At 41.3% G+C, this 23544-nt stretch overlaps 1 protein-coding gene across 2 annotated transcripts in view; it reads left to right on the plus strand.

The window, feature by feature from the left end:
- The window catches only part of OSBPL10 (oxysterol binding protein like 10), a 176246-nt gene that overhangs the window by 60805 nt on the left and 91897 nt on the right, over positions 1–23544 (plus strand). For both annotated transcript variants that reach the window (XM_075921975.2, XM_075921976.2), the window contains exon 4: positions 14106–14297. In XM_075921975.2, coding sequence (XP_075778090.1) covers positions 14106–14297 — 192 coding nt within the window. The remainder of the gene's footprint in view (positions 1–14105; positions 14298–23544) is intronic.

The raw sequence follows: 23544 nt of genomic DNA on the forward strand, positions 1-23544 counted from the left end.
TAAGCTGTGGAAGGAGCTAGTATATGTTACCTTCTTTTCTTTATGTTAAATGGGAAATAATCAATCAGGAAATGTCATGCAATCTCTTTTAAATTGCTCTGTAAGGCTCATTCATTTTTGCCTGATGCAGCTCTGGTTTAAGGAAAGGAGAAGAAAGAACAGATACACATTTTCCTTTTAAACACCACACCAAAATTGTAATTCGCAGCAGGATGCTTGTTAATAGCCATCCCCTGCAGCGCGCTCATGCACAGGCAATAGAGGAATGCATGACAGGCTTGCATATGTATGAAGTCAGTGCCTACTAATAGTAAGTTTTGGTTTGGGTACATAGCTGAGGCTGGGCTATTAAAAAATATGTAACTTAAGAGACATTAGTCAACTTAGTGAGGCTTGTCCTCTTAACTTTGCAGTGATGACAAATCTTTACTCGAGTAGTGCTCCAAACATATCTCCCGTCCACATATACACACTTGTAATTAAGTGCGGTGGTGATTTAACTCCAGATAGCTGGTCCATTGGGTGTGCAGGCTAAAATTTGTTAGCAGCTGAGATGTTCAAACATGGCTACTCTGTACTGTGGATGCAGGTTAGCTCCATATAAGTATCACTAGTCCTCTGATACCTTCCTTTCCCTCTGTGAGAGAGAGATTTGCTGGTGCTAAACTTGGTGTCAGTCCCTTGTCACCCCAGTCTGTTAGCCACCCAAACAATCTGCTCAGCTCTGCCAGCCTTTATTGCCTCAATGCAGTGCCCAGTCTCTCTCACTGGACACTCATAGGCCATGTCTCTACTTGCTATACCAGAGATCGATCTTCTGGTGTTCGATTTAGAGGATCTAGTAAAGACCCACTAAATCGAGTGCTGAGGGCTCCCCTGGTTTGTGTCAGTATTCCTTGCAGTCATGAGGAGTAAGGGAAACTGATAGGAGTGTGAAGATCGCATCAAGCTCAGCTTAAGGTACGTCGACTTGAGCTATGTTATTTACGTAGCTGGAGTTGCAGCTCTTTAAGCTGACTTTCCGGGTCTAGTATAGACCTGGCCATAGTAATGATTAAGTCTTTTGTCTCCAAAGACTCTTGCATACCGCTGGAAGGTTACAACTCAGGATCGGGTCCTTTCAGAAAACATAACACTCTGACGTACAGGTTGGACTTCCTTGGTCTGACACCCTCAGGACCTGACCAGTCCCAGACAAGGAAGCTTGCTGGATCAAGGGAGGAGAGGGAAAACCTCCCTGTTGGGCTCCTCTCCCTGGCCACTGGGCTCTGTTGCCCACAGCCCTGGCAGCCCTGTGGGCTCTGGCAACTTCACCAACTCTGCAGGCTCTGCTGCCCTGCTGGCCCCACGGACTTTGGTGATTCTGCCAGCCTATGAGCTCCATGGCTCTGCTGGCTGGCTCTGTTTCCAGCCATTGGCAACCTGTACCACTGGAGCGCTCTGGTCGTACATCATCCGTGGTTAGATGTTGCTGGACCAGAGTGTCCCAGGTCACAGAGGTTCAACCTGCATTTGTTTTCACTACACAGGTTGTCCCTCCTTAGTTGGGCAACGCTGGGACCTGACTGGTTTCAAATGACAGACTTTTCCAGATCAGGGGAGGTGTCCCCTGCCACTGGACCCGACAGGCTGACCCTCTGCCTCTGGCTCCCTCTATTCCCTTCATTTCCTCCGCCAGGCTGTCTGCCCTTCTGCTGCTGGCCCCCCAGCCCTGGGCTGTCATGGGTGTCTGGGGTTCTCCAGTCTCTGGCCCCATGCTGCCACTGTTCCCTGGCCCTGCACTGCTGCGGGTGGCCAGGTTACCGCAGCTCTGAGCTGCTATGTGCTGCCAGGGTTCCCTGGCCCCATGCTGCTGCGGGTGGCTGGGATTCTCCAGCCCTTGCTGCTGCACTGCCATGGTTTCCTGGCCCTATGCTGCCACGGGCAGCCAGATTTCCCCTGCTTCATGCTGCTGGGGGCTGCCAGGGTTTTCCAGCCCCATGCTGCTGCAGGCGGCCAAGCTATTTCTTCTTCTGGGCCCATGATGCCGCAGGCTGCTGGGGTTCTCCAGCCCATCCCCAAAACTTTTGTGGGGTTCAGGTCCCACTGCCCTTGGCTGGACTGCTGGCCTTCCTACCATTAGGTTCCCGAGCTCTCTGGTTTAGGTGCATTTGTGGCCCTGCCAGATGTTGCCGGATTGGAAAGTACTGGTTTTAAGAGGTTCAAACTGTAACTAGAAGTTTATTAACACACAAGATTCACAGATTCAAGTGAGTTTTTTTTTTTCAGAAAGAAAACAGAAGTGCATTCCATTTTTGTTTTATTTGTAAGCATTTCTAAGAGGCTCATTCTGGCTTTGACAGGCTACACTCCTTTTAGAGAGTTTCTTCCCCTCAAGAGACCTTTTGCAGGGCGTGCTGATTTTCAGTCAAAGTAGGATTCAGATTTTTCATATCCACTTCTCTCTGTAAAGGGTGTTCATCAGTGAAATGAATAACAAAAGGGGATTATTGTGGTCCAGCAAACATTTCAGATGTATCCTTTTGAAGAGTACCTGCAGATCAGACTCTCCTCTTCTGCTGCTTGTTCCCAGGTGCTGGTACCATGCTGCTATTACAGCCCCTACTTGTTAACTTGTTTTTCCTGTTCACTTCACTTGCAAATGTAACTCCCATTGTATTTGGCTTTACAATGGTTAAATTACATTAGAGACCGAGATAGTTGAATAGCAGAAGACCTCTTTGCCTTTTCTGTCTTGTCAGAACTTTACAACATATTGGCAAGTATCCATACTTCTTCTTGCAGTGTTAATACATAAATTTCACAGTGATGGTAATGATGAGTGTCTCATTGGCTTTCATTTGATATCTCACATGGAATGCTTTATAGAGAAATACTGCCACAGTGATATGTTAGGTGGTGTGTGTTTGTCAGGCCTGATAAGATTTGCTGTCGAAGGGTGCAGCATCCTAAACTTGAAATACGACATACAATTTGCGCTATGCAAATTGTGTATCTTATTTCGATTCTATTTCGAAATAGATTATTTTGAAATTTGGCACCTCTACACAGTTCCAAATTTTGAAATAACACACTATTTTGAGACATTCCTTAACCCTCATGGAACGAGGGTTACAGGGATGCTGAAATAGCATGCCCATTATTTTGAAAAATATTTAGAAATAATGAGCAGTTGTTAAGATGAGGAATAGTTATTTTCGAGTATCTCTGGTATCCCGAAATAGCTGCGCAGTGTAGATGTACCCATAAAGTAGTGAGTCACCAATAGTTCTCTGTTTCAAAATTCCATAAATTAAAAACACAGAATAATATTAAAAGTTGCCTGTAGATATAAATAACCCTTCCACAACTGGAAGGAGACTTGAACATACAGCAATAAATCAATGACAGAAAATTCTCTTAAGAAATAGGTTTTAAATTAGCAAACTCTTTTAATCATAGAATTGTGGGACTGGAAGGGACCTCAAGAGGTCATTTAATCCAATCCCCAACACTCAAGACCATTCCTGACAGATGTTTATTTGAAATCTCCCGTAATGGAGATTCCACAAACTCCCTAAGCAATGAATTCCAATGCTTAATTACTCGGACAGAGTTTTTTTGAATGTTCAACCTCAACTGCTCTTGATTTATATTTTAAGCCCATTGCTTCTTGTCATGTCCTGAGAAGTTAAGGAGAACAATTTTTCTCCCTCCCCCTTGTATCAGCTAGCGATGTAAAATCCTGCTTTAAAAGGTAGCAGGTTAAACGTTAAGTTTAACCGGTTAACTGAGATCCTGTGGGCGGGGAGGTTGCTCCAGCCCTGTTAATTACTTATTTAGTAAATATCACCCTTTAATTCATAGTATTAATGTTTTGAAAACTGTTATTGTGCCTCTTCAGTCTTTCCTTCTCCAGACTAACCAAACACAATCTTTTCAGTTTTCCCTCATTGGTCTCTTTCTATACTTTTTGTCATTTTTGTTGCTTTGCTCTGGATTTTCTCCAGTTGTCCCCATCTTTCCAGAACTGGGGACACAACTCCAGGTGAGCCTTATCAGTGTGAAGTAGAGTGGAAGAATTACTTCTTGTATCTGTTTTGCAACACTTCTGCTAATACATCATTAAACTATGGGTACATCTAGACTACAAGCCTCTTTTGAAAGAGAGCGTCTAGACTACAAGCAGATTTTTTTGAAAAAGCGAGCCACTTTTTCGAAAGAGTCTAGACGCTCTCTTTAGAAAAAGCACAGTTTGCATTCAATAGCGCCATTTTTTTAAAGAGTTCTTTTGAAAAATGCGTTATTCCTTGTAAAATGAGGTTTACCACTGTGGAAAAAACTGCCTCATTCTTTCGATTTACTTTCGAAAGAAGGCAGCTGCAGTCTAGACGCAGGTGAAGTTTTTTTGAAAAAAGGCTACTTGTAGTCTATGCCCACCTTATGTTTGCTGCTTTTTTTTTTTTTCTTCAATAGTGTTGACTCATATTTAGCTTGTGATTCACTGGAGACCCAGATGCTTTTCTGTAGTACCCCCTCCTAGTTATTCATTTCTTATTTTGTGTGTGTGCAACTGATTGTTCTTTCCTCTAGAACTGATTGTTTCTTCCTTTGCATTTGTTCATAATGCATTTTATCCTGTTTACCTCAGATCATTTATCTAGTTTTTCCAGATAATTTTGAATTTTAATCCTATCCTCCAAAGCACTTGCCACACCTCCCAGTTTGGTATTGTCTGTAGACCTTATGAGTGTACTTTCTATGCCATCATCTAAATAATTGATGAAGATATTGAACAGAACAGGACTTGTGGGATTCTGCTTGATATGCTCTTCCAGCTTGACTGTGAACCACTGATCTTTCTCGGAACAGTTTCCCAACCCCTTATCACCTGCCAAATAGTAGCTCCATCTAGGTACATTTTCCTAATCTGTTTATGAGCAGGTCATGCGAGACTGGATCAAAAGCCTTACTAAAGTCAAGATACATCACATCTATCGCTTCCCTTTATACTCTCGTGGCTTGTTAATGTTAGCGAGGGCATGTTTAAAGTCCATATTTCCTCTCTGTGCCCTGATCTGTTGGTAAGAAAGTGTTAATCAATCGTAGGCATTGTATTGTCTCTAGTTTGTATTGCGGCTCCATCAGAACCCCCCATGATAAGCAAAATGTAGCAAGAAAGTGAATTTAGTTGAGGGGATGTGCAAAATGTATGGTTTGGGGAATTTAGTAGATTCCATTCTTCTCTTAGTCGATATAGAACCAGTGCTTGTGGGAGAGAGGAAAAGTTGTTTACATGAGATTGGCATTGGGTATTTCACATATTTTAAGCTACAAAGAAAGCTTTTACTCCTTATCTTGCCTAATGTGCAACTGAACCAACTGTTGCCCAGCTAAACCTCACCTAATGAATTTCAAACTGAAAATGATATTTTTCATTTCTCTTAAAGTATTCCATAGTGCTACTGTGTGCTGTTGAACAGCTCTGATACTCTACTCCAGAAGTAGCTGTCTTTGGGTGGTGGATTAAGTGATTCTTGTATGCTTTTTATAGCACTTTGAGATCATTTGAAATGAAAAGCCCTACATAAATGTAAAATAACTATTGACACCTATTTCTTGCAGTGGTTGTCATGTTTGGTAGTAAGGTTGTGAATGGTTAACCAGTTTAATTGTTAATCATCACCCTTACCAGGTGATGCTTACTAGTTATGGTTAACTGGCGGGAGCTGCTCTGGCCTAGCGGGACCCACCACAAGCGGGGGATGTTCAGCCCTGCCAGAGCAGCCCCTGTCCGTGACAGACCCAGCCTGACTCAAGCAGCGTACAGCTCCCATTTGAGTGGTTATCTGGTTAAACATAATGTTTAACTGTTTAAGTGATTAAATGTGATTTTTGTATCCCTGTTTGGTGGCAAACTTTGCTATTTCTTGAAAGCATCAGCACCTAAATTGTGACACCGGTAGTGTGCAGTTCTCTTGAATTCTGGATGATGGTTGAGACAATGCAAGTAATGTTGCAGATTGCACAAAAAGAAACATTTTTCGGTAATGTAGTCCTGAAGTGACATGCTACTTGCAACCAGTGAACGAACTCTTTTTAAGTAAAATCAGTACCTATGCAAGAACTTTTCTGTAACATCTGCCCCTGGAAAGTTATGGGGGATGGGACACTGAAATATCTGTACTGGAGTCTTAAAACAATTAGTCTTAATGATGCAGCTGGTATTAACAATGATCTTCAAGCACATTGCAAGACTCATATTTTTTTCCCAGAAACTTGAAAATGGATGGGAATTGTTTGAGGAGGAAGAACTGCTTAAATGCCATGTTTAGGACATATTTTTAAGTTGTCAAAGCATATGCATGGTGCCTTTTTAGAGTTTTTATTAATCTAAATATGTACAGTTGGCGAAGACAGTTCAGCTGAACTCTAATCAAGTTAAAAATGTTGAGTCCATTTTTGTTAATTTGTTAATCTTTATCAGTGGCAGTTTTGATCTGATGAGACATTTTGACAGGTATCTCTCTTGTGTGGTGAAATTTTACAAGTTACTAACATTTTACACGTTACTAAAATCTTCAGCAATCCCCAGAGGAATAATACAAGTAAGATGACGATAAGACTAGAGCCACATGAAAGATAATTTAGATGCAGTAACTATTTCATAAAACTGAATAATAAATTCCAATTCCTTTTTATAATTTTATTTTTATACTGTTTTTGATCACTCTTCACTTCAAAGTGCTTCTGCAGAGAACTTAAAAAAAGTTCAGAATCGCAACTTCTTTAATCTTGTGGGTAGGCATTTGCTTTTGGATAAATAATCACTTTCATTGGGATAAATCTGGTGTGTTAGAATTCCTCAGAGGGCTGAATTTGCCATACACAAATAAAGGTTTGATAGTTTTGTGAACTGCAGTCTAGTTTAATAAAGAGAAAACATCTGCTTAACTAGTCATAACACACCCCATTATTGAAAATTAAAAGCTGTCTGTGTAGTTCAGATCTACAAGTGCATACTGCCTGAGCACACTGAAAGTACCAGGCAGTCATCCTGGCAAACTTTTTTTTTTTCTGCCTCCTGCCAAACTACAGATCCTGAGATGCCTCAATATGACTGAACTAGCTATTTCAGAATGCCAAATTTTAGTGGGAAACTGCTCCTCTAACCTCCTAATGCATTGCTGTTGAAGCAATCATCTAGACTATACCAAAATGAGAGAGAGACTGGGAGAATCTAGAGAACCAAGCCTGTGAGGATCTTCATTATCTCATCAACAGACACAGGGAGCTAGTCATTGCAATCCAAGGCCATGTCTTCACTACTCACTGATTGACGGCAGTGATCGATCCAAAGGGATTCGATATATTGTCTAGTATAATTTTCCACTGAGTGCTCTCCCATTGACTCTGGTACTCCACCAAATGAGAAGAGTAAGAGAAGTCGATGGGAGAACATCAGCTGTTGACTTGCCATAGTAAACGTACTTAGATCTGTTTACCGTAGTATATCAGCTTCAGCTATGTTATTCATGTTGCTGAAATTGTGTAACTTAGGTCAATGGTCCGTAGTAGTATAGACAAGGCCTTAGGCTCATGAAGACATCTGCTTTTCTTCCCTACATGTGAAATAGGGTTGCAGGGTTTTCTGTAGGAAAGCCGCTATTACTTTACAGTGCTTGGGAATAATCTGTATCATCACTTCTTCCAAAGGCCTTTTTTTCCCCTTGCTATTTCGCTGTCCTATACTAGTTGCCTTTTCCCCTCCAACTATAATAATCTCAAGCTGTGCTGACTAGTGAATATACCAAGGGTAGGAACACAAGAAGGTCTGTGGCAACCTGGGCCCAATTTAATTTACATAAGAACCATGGAAGAAAATCTGAATATTATCCTCCATGTATAAATATTTCCACAATATGTGCTTGTGTTGGCACGACTTGTACAATTAGAGGAGATCCTCTTTCATGGTTTTTTTTGTATTTTGTTCATGTTGTCAAAACGTTGTTGGTTTTTTTTAGCTTTCTGCTCTCAAGAACAGAGTAAACAAATTAAGTAATGTATGTCTCTTGTACTTTGGGCTCAGTAGAGAGCGTTGTGAGGTTATCAAACAAAAAATAGAAGTTACTCATTGAAAATGGTACCAGTGACAAACCCTACTTAAGATATAGTTTAGTGTAAGTCTGTTGTAGTGTTGAGCTACCATTGTACACTACAATCACATTTTTTTTCCTGAGATTCTTTTTGGTTTCCCAACAACTTGGCCTCATAGAGTCATAGAAACATATAGCTGGCAGGGACTATGAAAAGTTATCCAATTCAGCTCCTTGTGCTGCGGTATAACCAAATAAACCTATTCATCCTTGAATAGTGTTTGTTGAACTTGTTCTTAAGCAGTTCCTAATCATCATCCAGCCAGACATTTCCTAGGCTTAGCTCTGCATGTAAAACTAACTTGAGTTTAAAAGCCAATTTCTCCCTTTCTCATTAATAGCAAATGATCAAAAGCTTTAAGGCTACAGTAACTAGATCGCAGAGACCAGGATTTTCATCACAAGGGATTGATGTTTCATTTATTTTCTCTCACATTTTAAAAAATAAAATGTAATTGTCTTTTTAAACATTTTTTTGTATCATTTAGAAAAATATGATTGGGTATGAAAAATGGTACCACATTCTTTACCATCTATAGTGTGCTTAATTTGAGATACTGGATAGGTACTGTAGTATGTCATGGTGGTAATTTTTATTGTTTTAAATAAACACACATGCTGTGAAACTGCTGTGTTAGCCACACGTAGAGAGACATTAATGTCAGAAGTAGGAGGTCTCTAGAAAGAGAGAGGAAAGAAAACACAGTTAATAAAGTAGAATGTGTGTCTGTCTGTCCGTCGCTGTTTGAAGATTAGAGAAGAAGACTAGCAAGGTTAGGGCTAAGTCTGCACTACAGAATATTGGCAGAGTTGCCAGTTAAGAATGCAGTTATTTGAGACTGTCATAGATGGAAAATGAAGAACGTTTTGCTGAACTCACTGTCCTATGAAGTTTTGACACTGGTAGTACACTATTTCCGCAAAAGCAAAGACCTAAACTGATACGGAGATCAAATGATAGCTTCACTCAAAAACTGCCATGTTGCCATCAGTAATCACTGGAGAAGATCACTGCTGGATACCAGGGTGTATACTAGTGTTCCGTGTAAGCTGTGCACTTGTGTGGACGTGCAGAAGAGATTCCAGTGCCGACCAGCTGATTAGCAGAGTGCTCACAGCTAGGCTTGTGTTTCTCCTGGTGGTGCACATGGCTGGAAAAAGATTAGAGGGGTCATTGGTGCATACAAGTGCTGATCTCAGAAGTGAGTGCAGTCTTGTTTAGGTGAGTCCAATAAAACCAAAAAAGGTAACACTACGCATGGCAGAGAGCTAGTAGACTCAGCAGTATAGGTGTATTTCAAGCTGCAACTTAGCAACAAATTTGAATAGTTAAAGACACAAAAAACAAGGGCAGTTTTCCCAAGAAGCAAGTGTGGAAATAGCCAGGGCTTTAGTGGAGATGATGAGATCAAATGAAGAAGAATGGTTCCAACCAAATAAGTGGCGTGTACTGAAGAGAGGAAATAGTAAAAGGTGAATATTCAGTAAGAGAGCCGTTCTGCAGCAAGACTATGCAGACAACGATGAGGAAGTTAGAAGAGATAGGATGGAATAGATGGAAAATAAAGCAGGAGAAGCTGAGGTGGCATACAAAGAGAGGATTCTAAAAAAAGTGTGTTTTCTAATAGTGATAGAGGTGAGCCTAGGTGTCTTGTTCCCAGGGAATAAAATGTTTTGGGGAAGGCAAATTCTCTGGCCGTTGATTTGTTGCCTGCTGAAAATTGGCACCAAAGATGATGACCATCCTGATGGATCAGCCGCTGCAAAGGTGTGCCCAGTGTAGTGACTTGGTTCCATCCCTCTTTCTCCTAACTGGTGGCAGTTCTGCTTCTTTACTTCCACACTGGTGGAAATTATAGTGAAGAAGAACATGGGCGGGCCTCTTTCATAGCCTGCTCTTGTTGCTAATCTATGTGTTAGTCATCGGGTTGGAGCATAGTGAAACTTCTTGTGTCCCATTCACAGATCAAATGTACTCCTCTCGAGAATGTGCCAGGGAGCAGACATCCTCCATTTGCTACACAATTGGTATCTCAGTGGTGCTGTGAAGGTCTGAATTGAAAGGGTGTTTTGTGACTGCAGTACAGGGTAGATGGTTAACTTTTCAGTTGGAAGGCTGACAGTCTCCAAAATCCTTCCATTAGCAAGGCTTCATTCCTTCCTGAGCTTCACCAGGTCTCCTCTTGCATTCTGGATAAACAGACAACAGAGAGATCTTCCAGGATGCTAGAAGGCCATTTTACTGGGTATTTACTAGCTCCTAGACAATAACTGCTTTCTTTGAGTAAGAGTAGTTAAACATTTTAGCTCCCCATGTCAGCCACTGGCTCCTCTGCAAAGCATGAATTTAGGTTTGAAGACTTTGCATATTTCTTCATTGGAACTAATTTCCTCTGTTGCTTTTGTTGATCTGTGGAAGCCAGTCAAATAGTAGCGTTTTCAAGTATACGCTGTAGCTAATTAAAAGATTGTTATAGATTTGGAAGTCCTCAGGCTGATGAGGCTGAGAAGAAGTTATTATTTGGCTAACTTGTGGTGTGAGATAAGGACTGTTTGGTTGACACCTTTTCTATTGCAGCAGTAGGAGCTACTTTTCCATTATTTACTGGTGTAACATGCATTCTGCACAAATGATGCATTTCTCTTTTAAAATAGAACCTGAGTTTGTTCTAATGGCCTTTTGGCAAATTACTAAATTTTGTGAACAAATGATTGGCACAATGTATGGCTTGAAAGGCTGCACAGGCCAAAATACACTGAAACACTTCAGTGGATACAACATATCAAATAAATAGTATTTGATATGAATGTACCTTGAACATGCTGATCATTGTACAATCCAAGGATTTACATATTGTTGAAGCAGTTGTTGCCAGTTTTCAAGTTTATGAATAACCAAACTGAAAATTAGAAAGAACTAAATTCAGTAAATACCTCTACCATTTGTTCATTTGAGGTTCTGCGAGTAGTATATTGAAAAATCGTGGTGTCAAATCACCCAGTCTTTTGCCTACTAAAACTGAGAGAGAGAAAAGTTTGAATACAGAGCTGTCTTGTTTCCAAATTGTTTAACTCAGTCAATGAAACATTTAAAGTACCCTTTAATAAACTGGATTTTTTTGTAATAGAAACAGCACTTCATGTGTACAGAGGAAAAAAATTGACTTGTATCTGTGAAGGAGATGATAATCAGCCATAAACAGATAAAAGAATCCATTTCAGAGATTAGTTTGATTTAAGAAAAAAAACACATTAAAATTACTGTCTAAAATAAACACAGTTGTGCATTTTTGGTAAATGGAGAAAAATACTTCCAACTTCCTTGCCGGGGGGGTCTTCTGGGTGAAAGATGCAAGCACTTTAGCGTATAGTTAAGAGTGTATTGTTCTACACTTAAAATGTTTTATGGTTTGAAGATCTTTTTTATGGCTTGTGTTAAGCTTTTTCATTTTGTAAATAGACAAAATGCTAGAAAAAATACTAATCTTAAACTAAATCTAAATTACCTAAATGTCTCAGAAATAATTTGAGACTATAAAAACAAGATGATCACAAGTTACCAATTACTCTGTTGTTTTAGTTTCACAGTTGAATGTTAGAGCTACTGTAAGTGAAGTCTTGTGATGGTATGATGTTTATAATCCCCTGCAGAGATAGCGAGGGCAGACTGAGTGAGTTGCTTCTTCCCTAACCTGCTTGGCATCCCGTATGTCTGCACAGCATTTTGGAGTGAGCTTGCTCTCTTGGTCTTGCAGGGCTCTCACTAGTGCTTTTACAATAGCTGTGTAGAGAGTGCTTGGAAGCTGTGACTTGGGGTCTGAAACTCACGGGAGAGGTGGGCTTCAGATCTTGTTCTGAAGACTATCCTGTCAGCAGGCTTCTCCTTTCCCCCATTTCCCATTTGCCATTGAATGCGAATGTCAAAGAGGATCTTTTCCCCAGGTGTTTGTTTTTATGGGTCCTGTGATGACTGGAGAGTTTGATTCTTGAGCTACAGGCTCGTTGGCAGACGTTGCAGGTGGTACAGAAAGTCAGGGTTGGGCTGTGATTGCTGTGTGACAATTACCTTTTTTTTTTTTTTTTTTTTTTTTTTTTTTTATCCTGGCATTTTTCTGTGACCAGACCTTTGGATGCATTATGTCAGCATTTTAAAAAGAAAAATCCATATTGTATGTTTATTGTACTGGAAGTGTGTAAATGTTCTGATGTATTAAGGTACAGCCTATTTCAGTAACTCTTATAATAAGAGGGAAGGCTCAAGTTATCTGAGGTAAAAAAAATCTAGATTCTCCAGTGTTGTAAATATTTTCAGTTGTAATTGTATCTAAATAATGCCTTATAATCAAGGATAACTTAAACCTCTTAATTTAGTCCAAGTCCTGTTTAACACTAAAGGAATACACCAGCAATGATGGTTTGTTTCATGGATCCTTATAATTGCAGTTGGTCCTGGTAGTCATGATAGGTAAACTCTGCACTGAGCCATGTTTGCAGGATCAAGTCATGACTTCTGAACCATGTTTGTGTATGATGAGAATCCATATTAAAACAGATCTATATTCTCTGTGTTTTGTTACTGCCATTGCTCTCTCTGCACTGCTCCCATTGACTGCAGTGTATGTACTGTGCCTGTAGGACTTATAACAACAGGTTCTGACATACTAGGTGTCTCAATATTTTGGCCGTGTGTAGAGGTAATTGCTCACCCAAAACAGGTAACTATGTTCCCTCTTTTCCCCTTTTTACATCTGTAGATGTGCGTTCTGACATTAAGGCCTCAATCCAGCAAACACTTAAGCATATGCTCAGTTGTAAGCATGTGAGTAATCCCACAGACATAAATGAAACTGCTTTAGTGCTTGGTCTTAAGCACGTTTGAGTACTCTGCTGGATTTGGGACTTCAGAAAAAATGAAATAAAATTTCATTGTCACAGTTTCAGAGGAAGGGCACTTATATTCTCCCAGGCTCTCTGCCCATCCCCAGCATCCCTGGTCCCCACTGCTTCACTTGGACTTTTACCCCTGACACCTACTGCTTATCCTCCCCCCCATTGCCCCAAGCTCCTCTTTGCAGCCTTGCATGACCCTAGGGGTTCCACAATTGAGTCTGCTGCCACCCTGATCTGATTTTCCCTGCTCTGGGTGCTATTTAGCAGGAGTGCACAGTGTCAGTGCCTTTCCCAGGCACATCCCCCTTAGCTGCACTCAGCCTCACTCCCACCTCAGCAGAAATATGGGGGGGACGTGTGGTCCTGCATGTCTCCCCCTTCAAGTCACCTATGATTAATACAGCAAGAGCTAGGAGAGTGTCAGACTATAGGCACTCCTAAAAACCCACTTGATAACTTTTCTATCCTTCCCCTCTGGTTGTGTCCTTACCCACTCCCCCCAAAATCTCTTGATGCTTTCAAAGCATGCTTCTGCTTTGCATTTAATTTAACCTGGGGTATGTATGGGCCTTACAATGGCAGCTGCTTTGAAAATTAATGCCAAGAAAGTTTCAGAAACTAATCAAGGGAGAGCACTAACATTAACTAAATTCCTTTTTGTATAGTCAGCAGCATACTTCATGATTTACATGTCAGTGAATGTATAAAATCTAGTTGCATCAGCATAACTGAGATTCTTTTGTGCCTAGGAAAGCAGATTATCCTCTTTAAAAGGTTTGTGTGTTTGTCTGCAAAGACACTCACAGCCTATTAATATATAGCAGTGTTTGGAAATCACCTGCCAGAGCTAGGGAGGCCAACTTCAGAAAACAGTAGGTAGTAAGGGACTTCTGTACTATCAGGGTGGTACTATCTTTGCCATAATTTCACCAAATAAGCATGTTTTGTCATCAGTAAGACTTGAGTGCCTATAGTTCTCCAGGTTCAGTTTTATATGGAGAAGTATAAAACCTTTTGGTCATATGTTATCTACTCCTGCTGTCGTCATACTTCCTTATAACATCCTGTTGCTTATTCTAGAGCACTCCCTCTTCACGAAACAGAAGCTTGTCTCTGCTTCCTCTTGGGATGAATAATTCTGCATCTCCTGGTAGTCAAAAACATCAGAGTCAAAGTGGACCAACTGTTGTTACCGTTACACATCACAAATCGCCTGCAGCAGCCCGGAGAGCCAAGAGTCAGTATTCTGGTCAACTTCATGAAGTCAGAGAGGTAGGTGTTATGTGGTGTTTCCTTGTGGGCATGGGAGCTCCAAATACCCTATTGTTCTTATTATTTTGAGTACATATGCTGTCTTAGAAGAATTTGTAATGGTTTAAATAAAATTAACCTCATTTTTATCCTATAGTGTAGTAAAAATGGATATACAGCCTGTCTTAATGGATATTTGTATAGCTTTACATTAAATTTCTATAAGTACATAGTTTACCCTTTTATTGTTAAAAATAGGATTTTGATAAGCTAATTACATAACTACTAGGTATTTTAGCCAATTAAAAATACTCCAATCATGTGGTTAAGAACTAAGTAGACTTTCCCTGAGTTGTAGTGGGTAGGAAACCTGTTGAGGATTACTGATTTTGAAAATTTGCAAGTAACCAAACATCTCATTAAAAGCATGAAAAATTGAAATTCTATATGTTAACAAGTTATTTCATTTGATAACATTTCATAATATACCAGTAAACATATTATTTGTTTTATCACATTTTGTAATATTGGATACAATTTTGTGGTTGTTCTTTCAAAAGTTTACAGCGGAACACTGTTTTAATACAGCTTTGAAACGTTAACATGCGGAAGAAAAATGCTGCTTTTAACCGTCTCTCTATATAAAAAAGTTTTTTCCTGCTGGGAGCTACAGAATGATGCCATCATGTCAACAGGCTTGGGGGGAGGGGCGGTAGATGAGACTGAGAGATTTTCCCCAGTGACGCTGCGACGCTGGGGGAAGAAGCAGCGATGAGGCAGGCCCCTGGCTCCGTTTGGGGTGGCCCGTTACAATGAGCATTGACTGGAGTGTGTGGTGCTCCGCTGCTGGGGGAGTCGAGGTGAGCTCAGAGTACTGCAGAGAGGAGGGGAAGGCCCAGCTACAGCCTGTGCTATCAGCGTGTGCAGCGTGGAAAAGTCCTGAGCATGGGTCAGTGGTCGCACCACAAAGGGCTCTTTGCATGCCACCCACCTCCCTTGCAGGCGAAGCCGAAGTGGAGGAAGCCCTGGGGCAGCATGGTCTGCACTGGAGCGGCTCCGGGGGGGGGGAGGGAAGGGGGGGGAGGGAGGCGAGTGTAGTGGCAGGATGCAGCAAGCTCCCTCCTCACTCTGCTGGCGGCTTCCCCGCTCCTGCCGCTCTGTGCAGCAGGTAAGAGGTTCTGGCACCACTGTCGTGCTTCCCCCTAATGTGGGGTGGGCACAGTCGCTATTTGCGGGCTGGCAGCTGCCCAGGCAGGATGCTGGGGGCGGGGGGCAGATGTTGGGTGCAGGGTAGCTGTTCAAAACCCCCCTTTCCCGAATCCTGTGGCCAGAGAGAGGCAAGTGGGGGGTGCTTCTGGGGCCAGGCATGGGAAGGGGCTGGTGCAGCGCAGGGGGTGGGGAGTGTAGTAGGGACTGGGCAGGCATGGAATGGGGCTGGCAGGGTGCAGCAAGTGGGGGGTGCTGCAGGGCCCAGGCACAGGGAGGGATAGGGGATGGAGCAGTTGGGGGTGTTCCAGGGGCTGGGCTTGGGGAGGGGCTGGGAAGGGACAGAGTGCCCTCCCCATGCCTGACCCCTGCAGCGCCCCCCTGTCCGCTGTGTCCCGACAACCTCTCCTTGTGCCTGGCCCTTGCAGAGTCCTACCACCTGCTGTGCCATGCCAGCCTCTCCTAGTGCCTACCTGTGCCTCCTGCCTGCTACATTGTCTTTCCCTCCCTGTATCCACCCCAGTCTCTGCAGAACACTCAGCCTGCTGCATCCTGAATACCTATCCTTGTGTCCAGCCCATTCAGCACCTCTCTACTCTCTGCCCCTCGCTAGCCTCTCCCTGTGCCCAGGCCGTGCAGCGCCCCCGACTGCTCCATCCTCTGCCCCTTCCCTTGCCCAGCCTTTTCAGAGCCCTGCCCCCCTCACTCCCCTCTCTCTGACCGCAGGAGGGAAGGCAGGGCTTTGCACAGCTACCCTGCACCCAACGTCCCCTCCTCCCCGCAGTAGCATCCCACCCGGACTGCAGCCAGCCAGCAAATAACAATCATGCTCACCCTGCGTCAGGGAGGAAGCACGATGGTAATACCCGAACACCACAGAATTCACCATGACCTTCATATGTCTTTCATCTTGCTTTCTGTTTTGTTGTTGACATCTGAATTTCTTTCTTCTTCAGTGATGCCTTTCTGTTTTTCTTCGTAAGAAAGAAACTGCAGCCTAAACACTTTAAAACATTCTTTTATTGCTGTGGATTTAAAGCAGCTAGTCATTTGTCTTTAAGGGTTTTAACTTCTGAAGGCTGCTTTTAAGATAATATTTCTGTAACATTTTGCAAATTAAAGAACATCGTTATTGGAGTTTGAAAAACAATTCTTAATGCCTGCTCATCAAAGGACTCAGCCTACTAGTCTTGATGAAGAATATGACTATTATTGCTATTTGTATTGCTGCAGCAATGAGAAGTCAGGGTCCTGCTGTGCTCTGAACTGTACAAACAAGTAGCAGGCAATCCCTGCTCCCAAAAGTTTACAATCTGAACAGATTAATTACACGTTGCCACGTATGCATAAAGCCACGTGTATTCAGTTTTCATTGGCATACCTTTTTGCCATGCAGTAGATCAGCTCTTTTCCCCCATCAGTTCTAGCCTCTCCGACCATAAAAATATATTCCCTCTCAAATGGATAAATTAGTTCTGCTTCTCTGCTGCTGCCTTCATCCTTCTTGCTTTCCCAGGTTCTCAAGATATCTTCTGCCTCCTCTTACATTGGGGCTATTTACTAATCTTTTTAGAGTCTAATGCTGTGCCCATCAAATGCCTCCCTGAATTAGGAAATTGAACAAAAACAAATGTAGTTCCTCTTGTGTTACTGGTGGATGTTTTTTCTTGTTTTAAATAAGTTAATGGTCTATTTTGTAGTCTTAAGGAAGACAAAGTCAGAGAATTGTTCCCAGAAGCAACATTTGCTGCACTGCTCCTGGAAAATGATGGGAAAGCAGTCTGTTTCTGCACATTTAAAATAAGAATTCAAAATACCATTAATACACTTTTATATAGTGCTATTAATTTACACAGCACTTCAAAAAGTGCATGTGAGCTACCCAGACAGTGTGATGGGGCATATGTCTCTTCCCTACCATGAGTCTAATTAATGGTCTCTACTTGCCTATGATGTAGTCTTAAGATCAGCTGAACCAAGGCCCTTCTGCTAGCACAGAGCTGTGACTACTGGTTAGATCTTTGTTTAGATTTTTCATACTTTATTTGAATTGTGGCATGTAACTATGTAGGGGGACATGACAAGTGAGCTCCTATGTTATGGTTCTGGATAATACTTTGCCCAAAGTTATTCTCTGATTTCGTACTGCATTATTAAGATGCCATTCAATATTTGTTCCTAGTAGTATGCGCCTGCTGTTCTTCTATGATCTTTGTGCATTCAGGGTCAATAAAATTAATGATTTGAAAATCAGAATAATAATTTTACATTTAAATAAGATTTTTTTGTTATTTAAATTGAGAAGTTTTTGCTTTTTAAAATTAATCGATTTAAAATTAATTGCATTTAATACAAAATGTGTTAAGGCCTAACTCATTACAATACCTTAACACAGTTAAGTAAAAAAATAAATATGCTTTTTGAGTTCAGTTCAATTGCAGTTATATCCTAATGCAGCGTCACACAAATCATGAGCAAAAAGTCAGTTTAATAAATAAACAATATTTTACTTGCCATTTTCTAGTGTACTGAAGCATACAATTAATAAGCTATACAATAAAGCTATATAATTGCTTAAATAACTTGTATAATTATAGGCAGCAAAAAGATGTATCAAATCTAGCATATAAGCTTTATTGGATTACATTTTAGTGGGTGTATGTACCAGTGAGAGTCCATCATTCTAGAGAAAATAACTGCAGTACAAATTGAAATGTTTATTTAAAATTATCTAAATTGAAGCTTTAAATTTAGTGATTTAAATCATGACTTAAAATGCTTTGATTTAAATCAAGCTAACCTGCTGGATATAACATATTTGGAGAACTTCAACACATCAGGATCAATCACAGTAAGAGTGGCATCTTCTCCCATACCTTCGGCCCAACCAACTCAGCACGTGCCATTTTTTAAAAAGAGGAAAAATAGCTTGATCTAATTATTATTAAATTCTTTGCTAATCAGTCCAACTCCTCAAATTACAGTAGAACCCCAGAGTTATAAATGCCGTGAGAATGAGTTGCTCATAACTCTGAAATGTTTGTAACTCTGAACAAAACAGTATGGTAGTCCTCTCAAAAATGTACAGTTTAACATTGACTTCATAGAGGTTTGAAACTTTATTGTGCACAAGAAAAAATGCTGCTTTTACCATCTTAGTTAAACAAAAGAAGCACAGAAGCCATTTCTTTAAACATTACTGTGCTTTTTTTTCCTCCCACGGGAGTCTCTGCTGCTGCCTGAGTCTTTACTTCCAGTTCCAAATGAGGTGTGTGGCTGGCTGATCAGGTTGTAATTCGAGGCTGCATCTAGACTGGCAAGTTTTTCCGCAAAAGCGGCCGCTTTTGGGCAAAAACATGCCATCTGTCTACACTGGCCGTTTGATTTTGTGCAAAAGCACTGATGTTCTACTGTCCGAAATCAGTGCTTCTTGCGCAAATGCTTTGATGTTCCTGTTTGGGCAAAAGTCCTTTTCCAGAAATGTTTTTGTGCAAGAAGGCCAGTGAAGACAGCTAAAAACTGTTTTGTGCAAAAAAGCCCCGATGGCGAAAATGGCGATCAGAGCTTTCTTGTGCAAAACCGCGTCTAGATTGGCACGGATGCTTTTCTGCAAAAAGTGTTTTTGCGGAAAAGCGTCCGTGCCAATCTAGACGCTCTTTTCCGCAAATGCTTTTAACCGAAAAACTTTTCCGTTAAAAGCATTTGCAGAAAATCATGCCAGTCTAGACGCAGCCCTAGTGTTTGTATCACTGAGGTTCTACTTCATACATGGAATAAACCCAGCTCCATTGAATGTGAGACTTTGCTTTGATGCCCATGTCAAGATTGCATTTTGGTAACCTGAAAAAAAGAGAGCAAAGCTTCTAGTGTTCTGGAAACAAGCACAGAGCTTTTGCATTACCATGAAGATTTTTTTACATTTTAAATTAATGCTCAGACTGCTTTCTGTTTCAATGCTGAATTAGAAAGGAGGCCAGGACTAATGTTATTGTCATTATAAATTAGAATATGGGTTAGAAAGATATTATTCTTTAAATGATATTTTTACAAATGTGTATGTATTAACTTGGTGCCAATAGCTCAGTCAGTCTGTATGGATTTACTGTTATGTCAAAATTAAAATTCACTGTATATTGATGATCAAACGGAGTTCTTGCTTTTTATGCAGAATTATTCTATTTCCAGCTGCTTTAATAGTAAATTATTGTTTATATTAAACATTTCATCCAATTAATTTTAGTAACTTGTGTGTTTTATAACAAATATAGGTTGAACCTCTCTAGTCTGGCGCACTCTGGTCCAGCATAATTTTAGTTAGCTGGATATCTACTTATCCTAGGTGTGGCCAAGTTTCCTGCAGTCCCATAAAGTTTCTTTACAGTTGTTGAGTGCTAATTTACCCCTGAATGTCCTCTTAAGAGCCTAGAAAGCAGTGGAAGTGTTGGTAATGCTGCTAGACAAATCAACCTCCTGTGATTCCACAAATTCTCTGGTTCTGCTCCAGTCAGGTCCTGAGGGTGCTGGACTAGAGAGGTTGGACCTTTATATAATATGTAAATTGTATTTCTGGAAATAGTTTGAATTTGAACTATTTATGTATTAGCCTTTGACAATTTGATTTAAAATGCTTACATTTACAGTGTTTGCTAAACTACAAGCAGAATGGTTAGCTAGGATGTATAGTCTTCTGATTTCTGTTAGACTTAACACTCATTGAACTAAATGAAATCAATGTGCTTCCTTTGGTTCAGAAGCTGAAGAGCTTCATCAATATCAGTGCCACCATTAGTAATAGAACCAGTGGGAATCTTAAATTTCCCTAGTATAGATACTTCCTTAGAGTAATGGTATGAAACCAAAAGCTTTAAAAAAATAAAATAAGACTTTTTCATGAGGGATTTTCAATAATTGAAACGGAGTAGTTCTGGATTAAAAACATGTAACAGTAGACCCTATAACATACTCTTTGTATTGCTCTTCTATTGTGTTTTGTATATTTTACATTCAAATAAAGTTTATAGTTCACCTAGTTATATGTCTTTACAATATGTGAATGAAACTTAAAAAAATCCTGTGTCTTAAAGGGCACAGATATTCTGTGTGTTTATTGGTCAGTATTAGATTTTATTATTGCATTTTTATATAGACAGTTCAATAGAGCTACTTTTGAATAGTGCTTTTGCTTCCACTGTATTATGTTAATTTGAACATTTACTTTTAATTGAATATGTGAACGAATTATTCTGTATGGATGATTGTTTTTGTTCTTATGTTTTTTTAGACTAATCCTTAATCATTAGCTAGAAAGCTTCCATGAGTTTTTCCTGCATGGTTTAATGAAAAAAATTCCAAGTAATTCCCCCTTCCATACTTCTAAATAAAATAGCAAAATGAGCAGGTTTAGGATAATTTTCTGACAGAGTAATTTTAAGCAATTACATCTACCACCCTTCCCTCTCCACAGGTGATAATGAGTCATGTTTTGTCATAGATGTTGCCTTTGTTAGATCAAAGCAGAAAGAGAAGTATTGTAAATGACTGAAGCTGGATGGAAGAATGTAATTTCTGAAAGCAGTTTTATCTCTCCCCCCCTCTTCCCCAAGTTGCATTCTGAGCAGAGAATTTAGTTTAAAGTAGGGTTGGAAAAATAACTTTGCAACTAACCTTATTGCAGCAATTTTATTTGATATTCTTTTCAAGATACTGGATTTAAACTAGTGATAGAAATGTAGCCGTGTTAGTCTGGGGTAGTTGAAGCAAAATGCAGGACAATGTAGCACTTTAAAGACTAACAAGATGGTTTATTAGATGATGAGCTTTTGTGGGCCAGACCCACTATTTGATCTGAGGAAGTGGGTCTGGCCCACGAAAGCTCATCATCTAATAAACCATCTTGTTAGTCTTTAAAGTGCTACATTGTCCTGCATTTGGATTTAAACTGGTTCAGATAAAATAAGACCATGAGTCTTTGTCTTCAAATTTGCTTTTCTCAGTTTTGCAAAATTTTGATAGAATTCTTATTGTTGTTTTCATTTTTGTCAGGATTGGAAATGCTGAAATCCAAAGGAGAGGCTAATCTAATGGTACTACTACTGAACCAAGAAGTACTGCAGTTTTAGCAAAAGAGAGAGCTGCTTGTTGTTTGGCATGGCTTCAGTCTGAAATATTATTAAGCATACAAGTGTTTGCATATGCATTGGTATCTATATACAGAAATATAAAAATACGGAATTTCATTTCCAGACTTGGACATTGTACTTTTCACTGTTGATAGACAGCACGAAGAACGCATTTTATCCATAATACTAGTAAGCTCAGTTTAAGAAGATAGCCATACAGTATAAGTTGATCGGGTTCATTTGTAGATAGGTATCATTTTCTGTGTAGAGCTGTAATCTCTGATTTTCTGTCAGAGTTTACATTTTGATTTTTTGGTGAGTGGGAAGATGAAAATTAGGCTTGTGGTAAGAAATGATCTTAGACAAAGCATGTAAATACAGGAAATTATTGGGTTTTCGAAAACTCTTCTTTTTTCTGTTTTTAAATTAATGTACCCAAGTGGTTGTCAGCAGATTTAGAAGGTACAGTAGCAATGGCAGAAGCTTTTGGTCCCGGTGACAGCTGCTGCATTTAAAAACAGGCATCATGCTCCCATCCAGATAGCCCCATTCCAAACTAACTAGGGAAATCTTGTTTCTGTGTACTGATGGGTCCTGATGACATTCATGTAGTCCAGTGGTCCCCAACCTTTCAAGGTTGTCGGGCGCCAGGGGGCGTGGCCGTTCGCCCGCTGGGCGCCAGGGGGCGGGGACACTTGCGCCCCGGGGGCGGCCCCCCCCATAGCTGCATGCTCGGGGCCGGCGCTCCCCCCGCCATGCGCCCGGTGCCAGGCCAGCCCTGAGCACCTGGCGGGCGCATGGAAATGCCCCCGCGGGCGCCATGGCGCCCGCGGGCACCGTGTTGGGGACCACGGATGTAGTCAGTTACTGATCTTTGAGCATCCATCCTCTTGGATGAAAAGTGACACTACGTGAAGGAATATTGTGGAAAATGGGAAGAAGGGTGAGGAAAGAAAGTGGAAGGGATCTAGGATAAAGTACAAAACCAAGTGCTTTGGTTAGTCATATTGTTATGTGACTAAGGAAAATCATGTGAGCATTTTTTAATACTCTTGTTTCAGGGCTGGCCCCTTTGCCCAGTCTACCTGTGACAAGCTCCATTAAAGAGAACGAGCCAGACCTTGTCCATGTGGGGGTTGTTAACTGCCTGAGTAGCTGGAAGGGAGTTAAGTAAAGAACACCTGGCTTCTAAGGCAAAAGGAAGCTTCAGAGGAAGGGGAACTTCCAGGAGGGCTGGACTAAGCAGAAGTAGTGCTTCTCTAAAGCCTGGAGATTGAGTCAGGTAGAAGCTGGGCTCCTAAGGCAGTGAGAGAAGGGTTTGCAGAGGACTCCTGGAAGAGGGTCCTGGAAGGGACCCTTGCCAAGAAGGGGAAAGATTACAGAACTTTCCAGACTGCAGAGAAACCTGAGGTCTTACAACAGAAGCAGCAGCTGCAGGATACCAGACTTTTGTTTTGGGACAAGTTTTACTTGGGCTCTGAGGTAAGCACCGGTAAACCATTTTTCAAGTGTTCCTTTCTAAAGACGTTGTTGAGAGGGGGAGACACTGATGTAGGGCTTTTGGCTTCTTTTTGACTAGGCTGTTCAACTGACCTCATTGCTAATCAATGAGGGGGAAACTCAGGCAGGCCATATCAGAGCCACGCTCAGTCACTAGGGTTGCCAGGTAGACCCTGCCAAAAAAACGGACACACTTGGTCATGGTCGGGGGGGAGGGGGGGGGAGCGTCTGGGGGCCATGGGGCTACACGGGAGATGGGGGGGCGGGAAGCAGAGCTGGAGGGAGGTGTCTGGGGGCCACAGTCTGGCTGGGAGGAAAGGGAGGCGGGGGCCGCAGGGCTGGACAGGAGGAAAGGAGGGCCTGGAGGAAGGGGGAACGGGAAGCAGACCTGGCGGAGGGGGGAGAGGGAATGGGGAGTAGCCCCTGGCCACAGCCAGAGTCCT

Source organism: Pelodiscus sinensis, chromosome 2 (genome assembly GCF_052426305.1).
Source record: "Pelodiscus sinensis isolate ZL-2025 chromosome 2, ASM5242630v1, whole genome shotgun sequence".
NCBI lineage: Eukaryota > Metazoa > Chordata > Testudines > Trionychidae > Pelodiscus > Pelodiscus sinensis.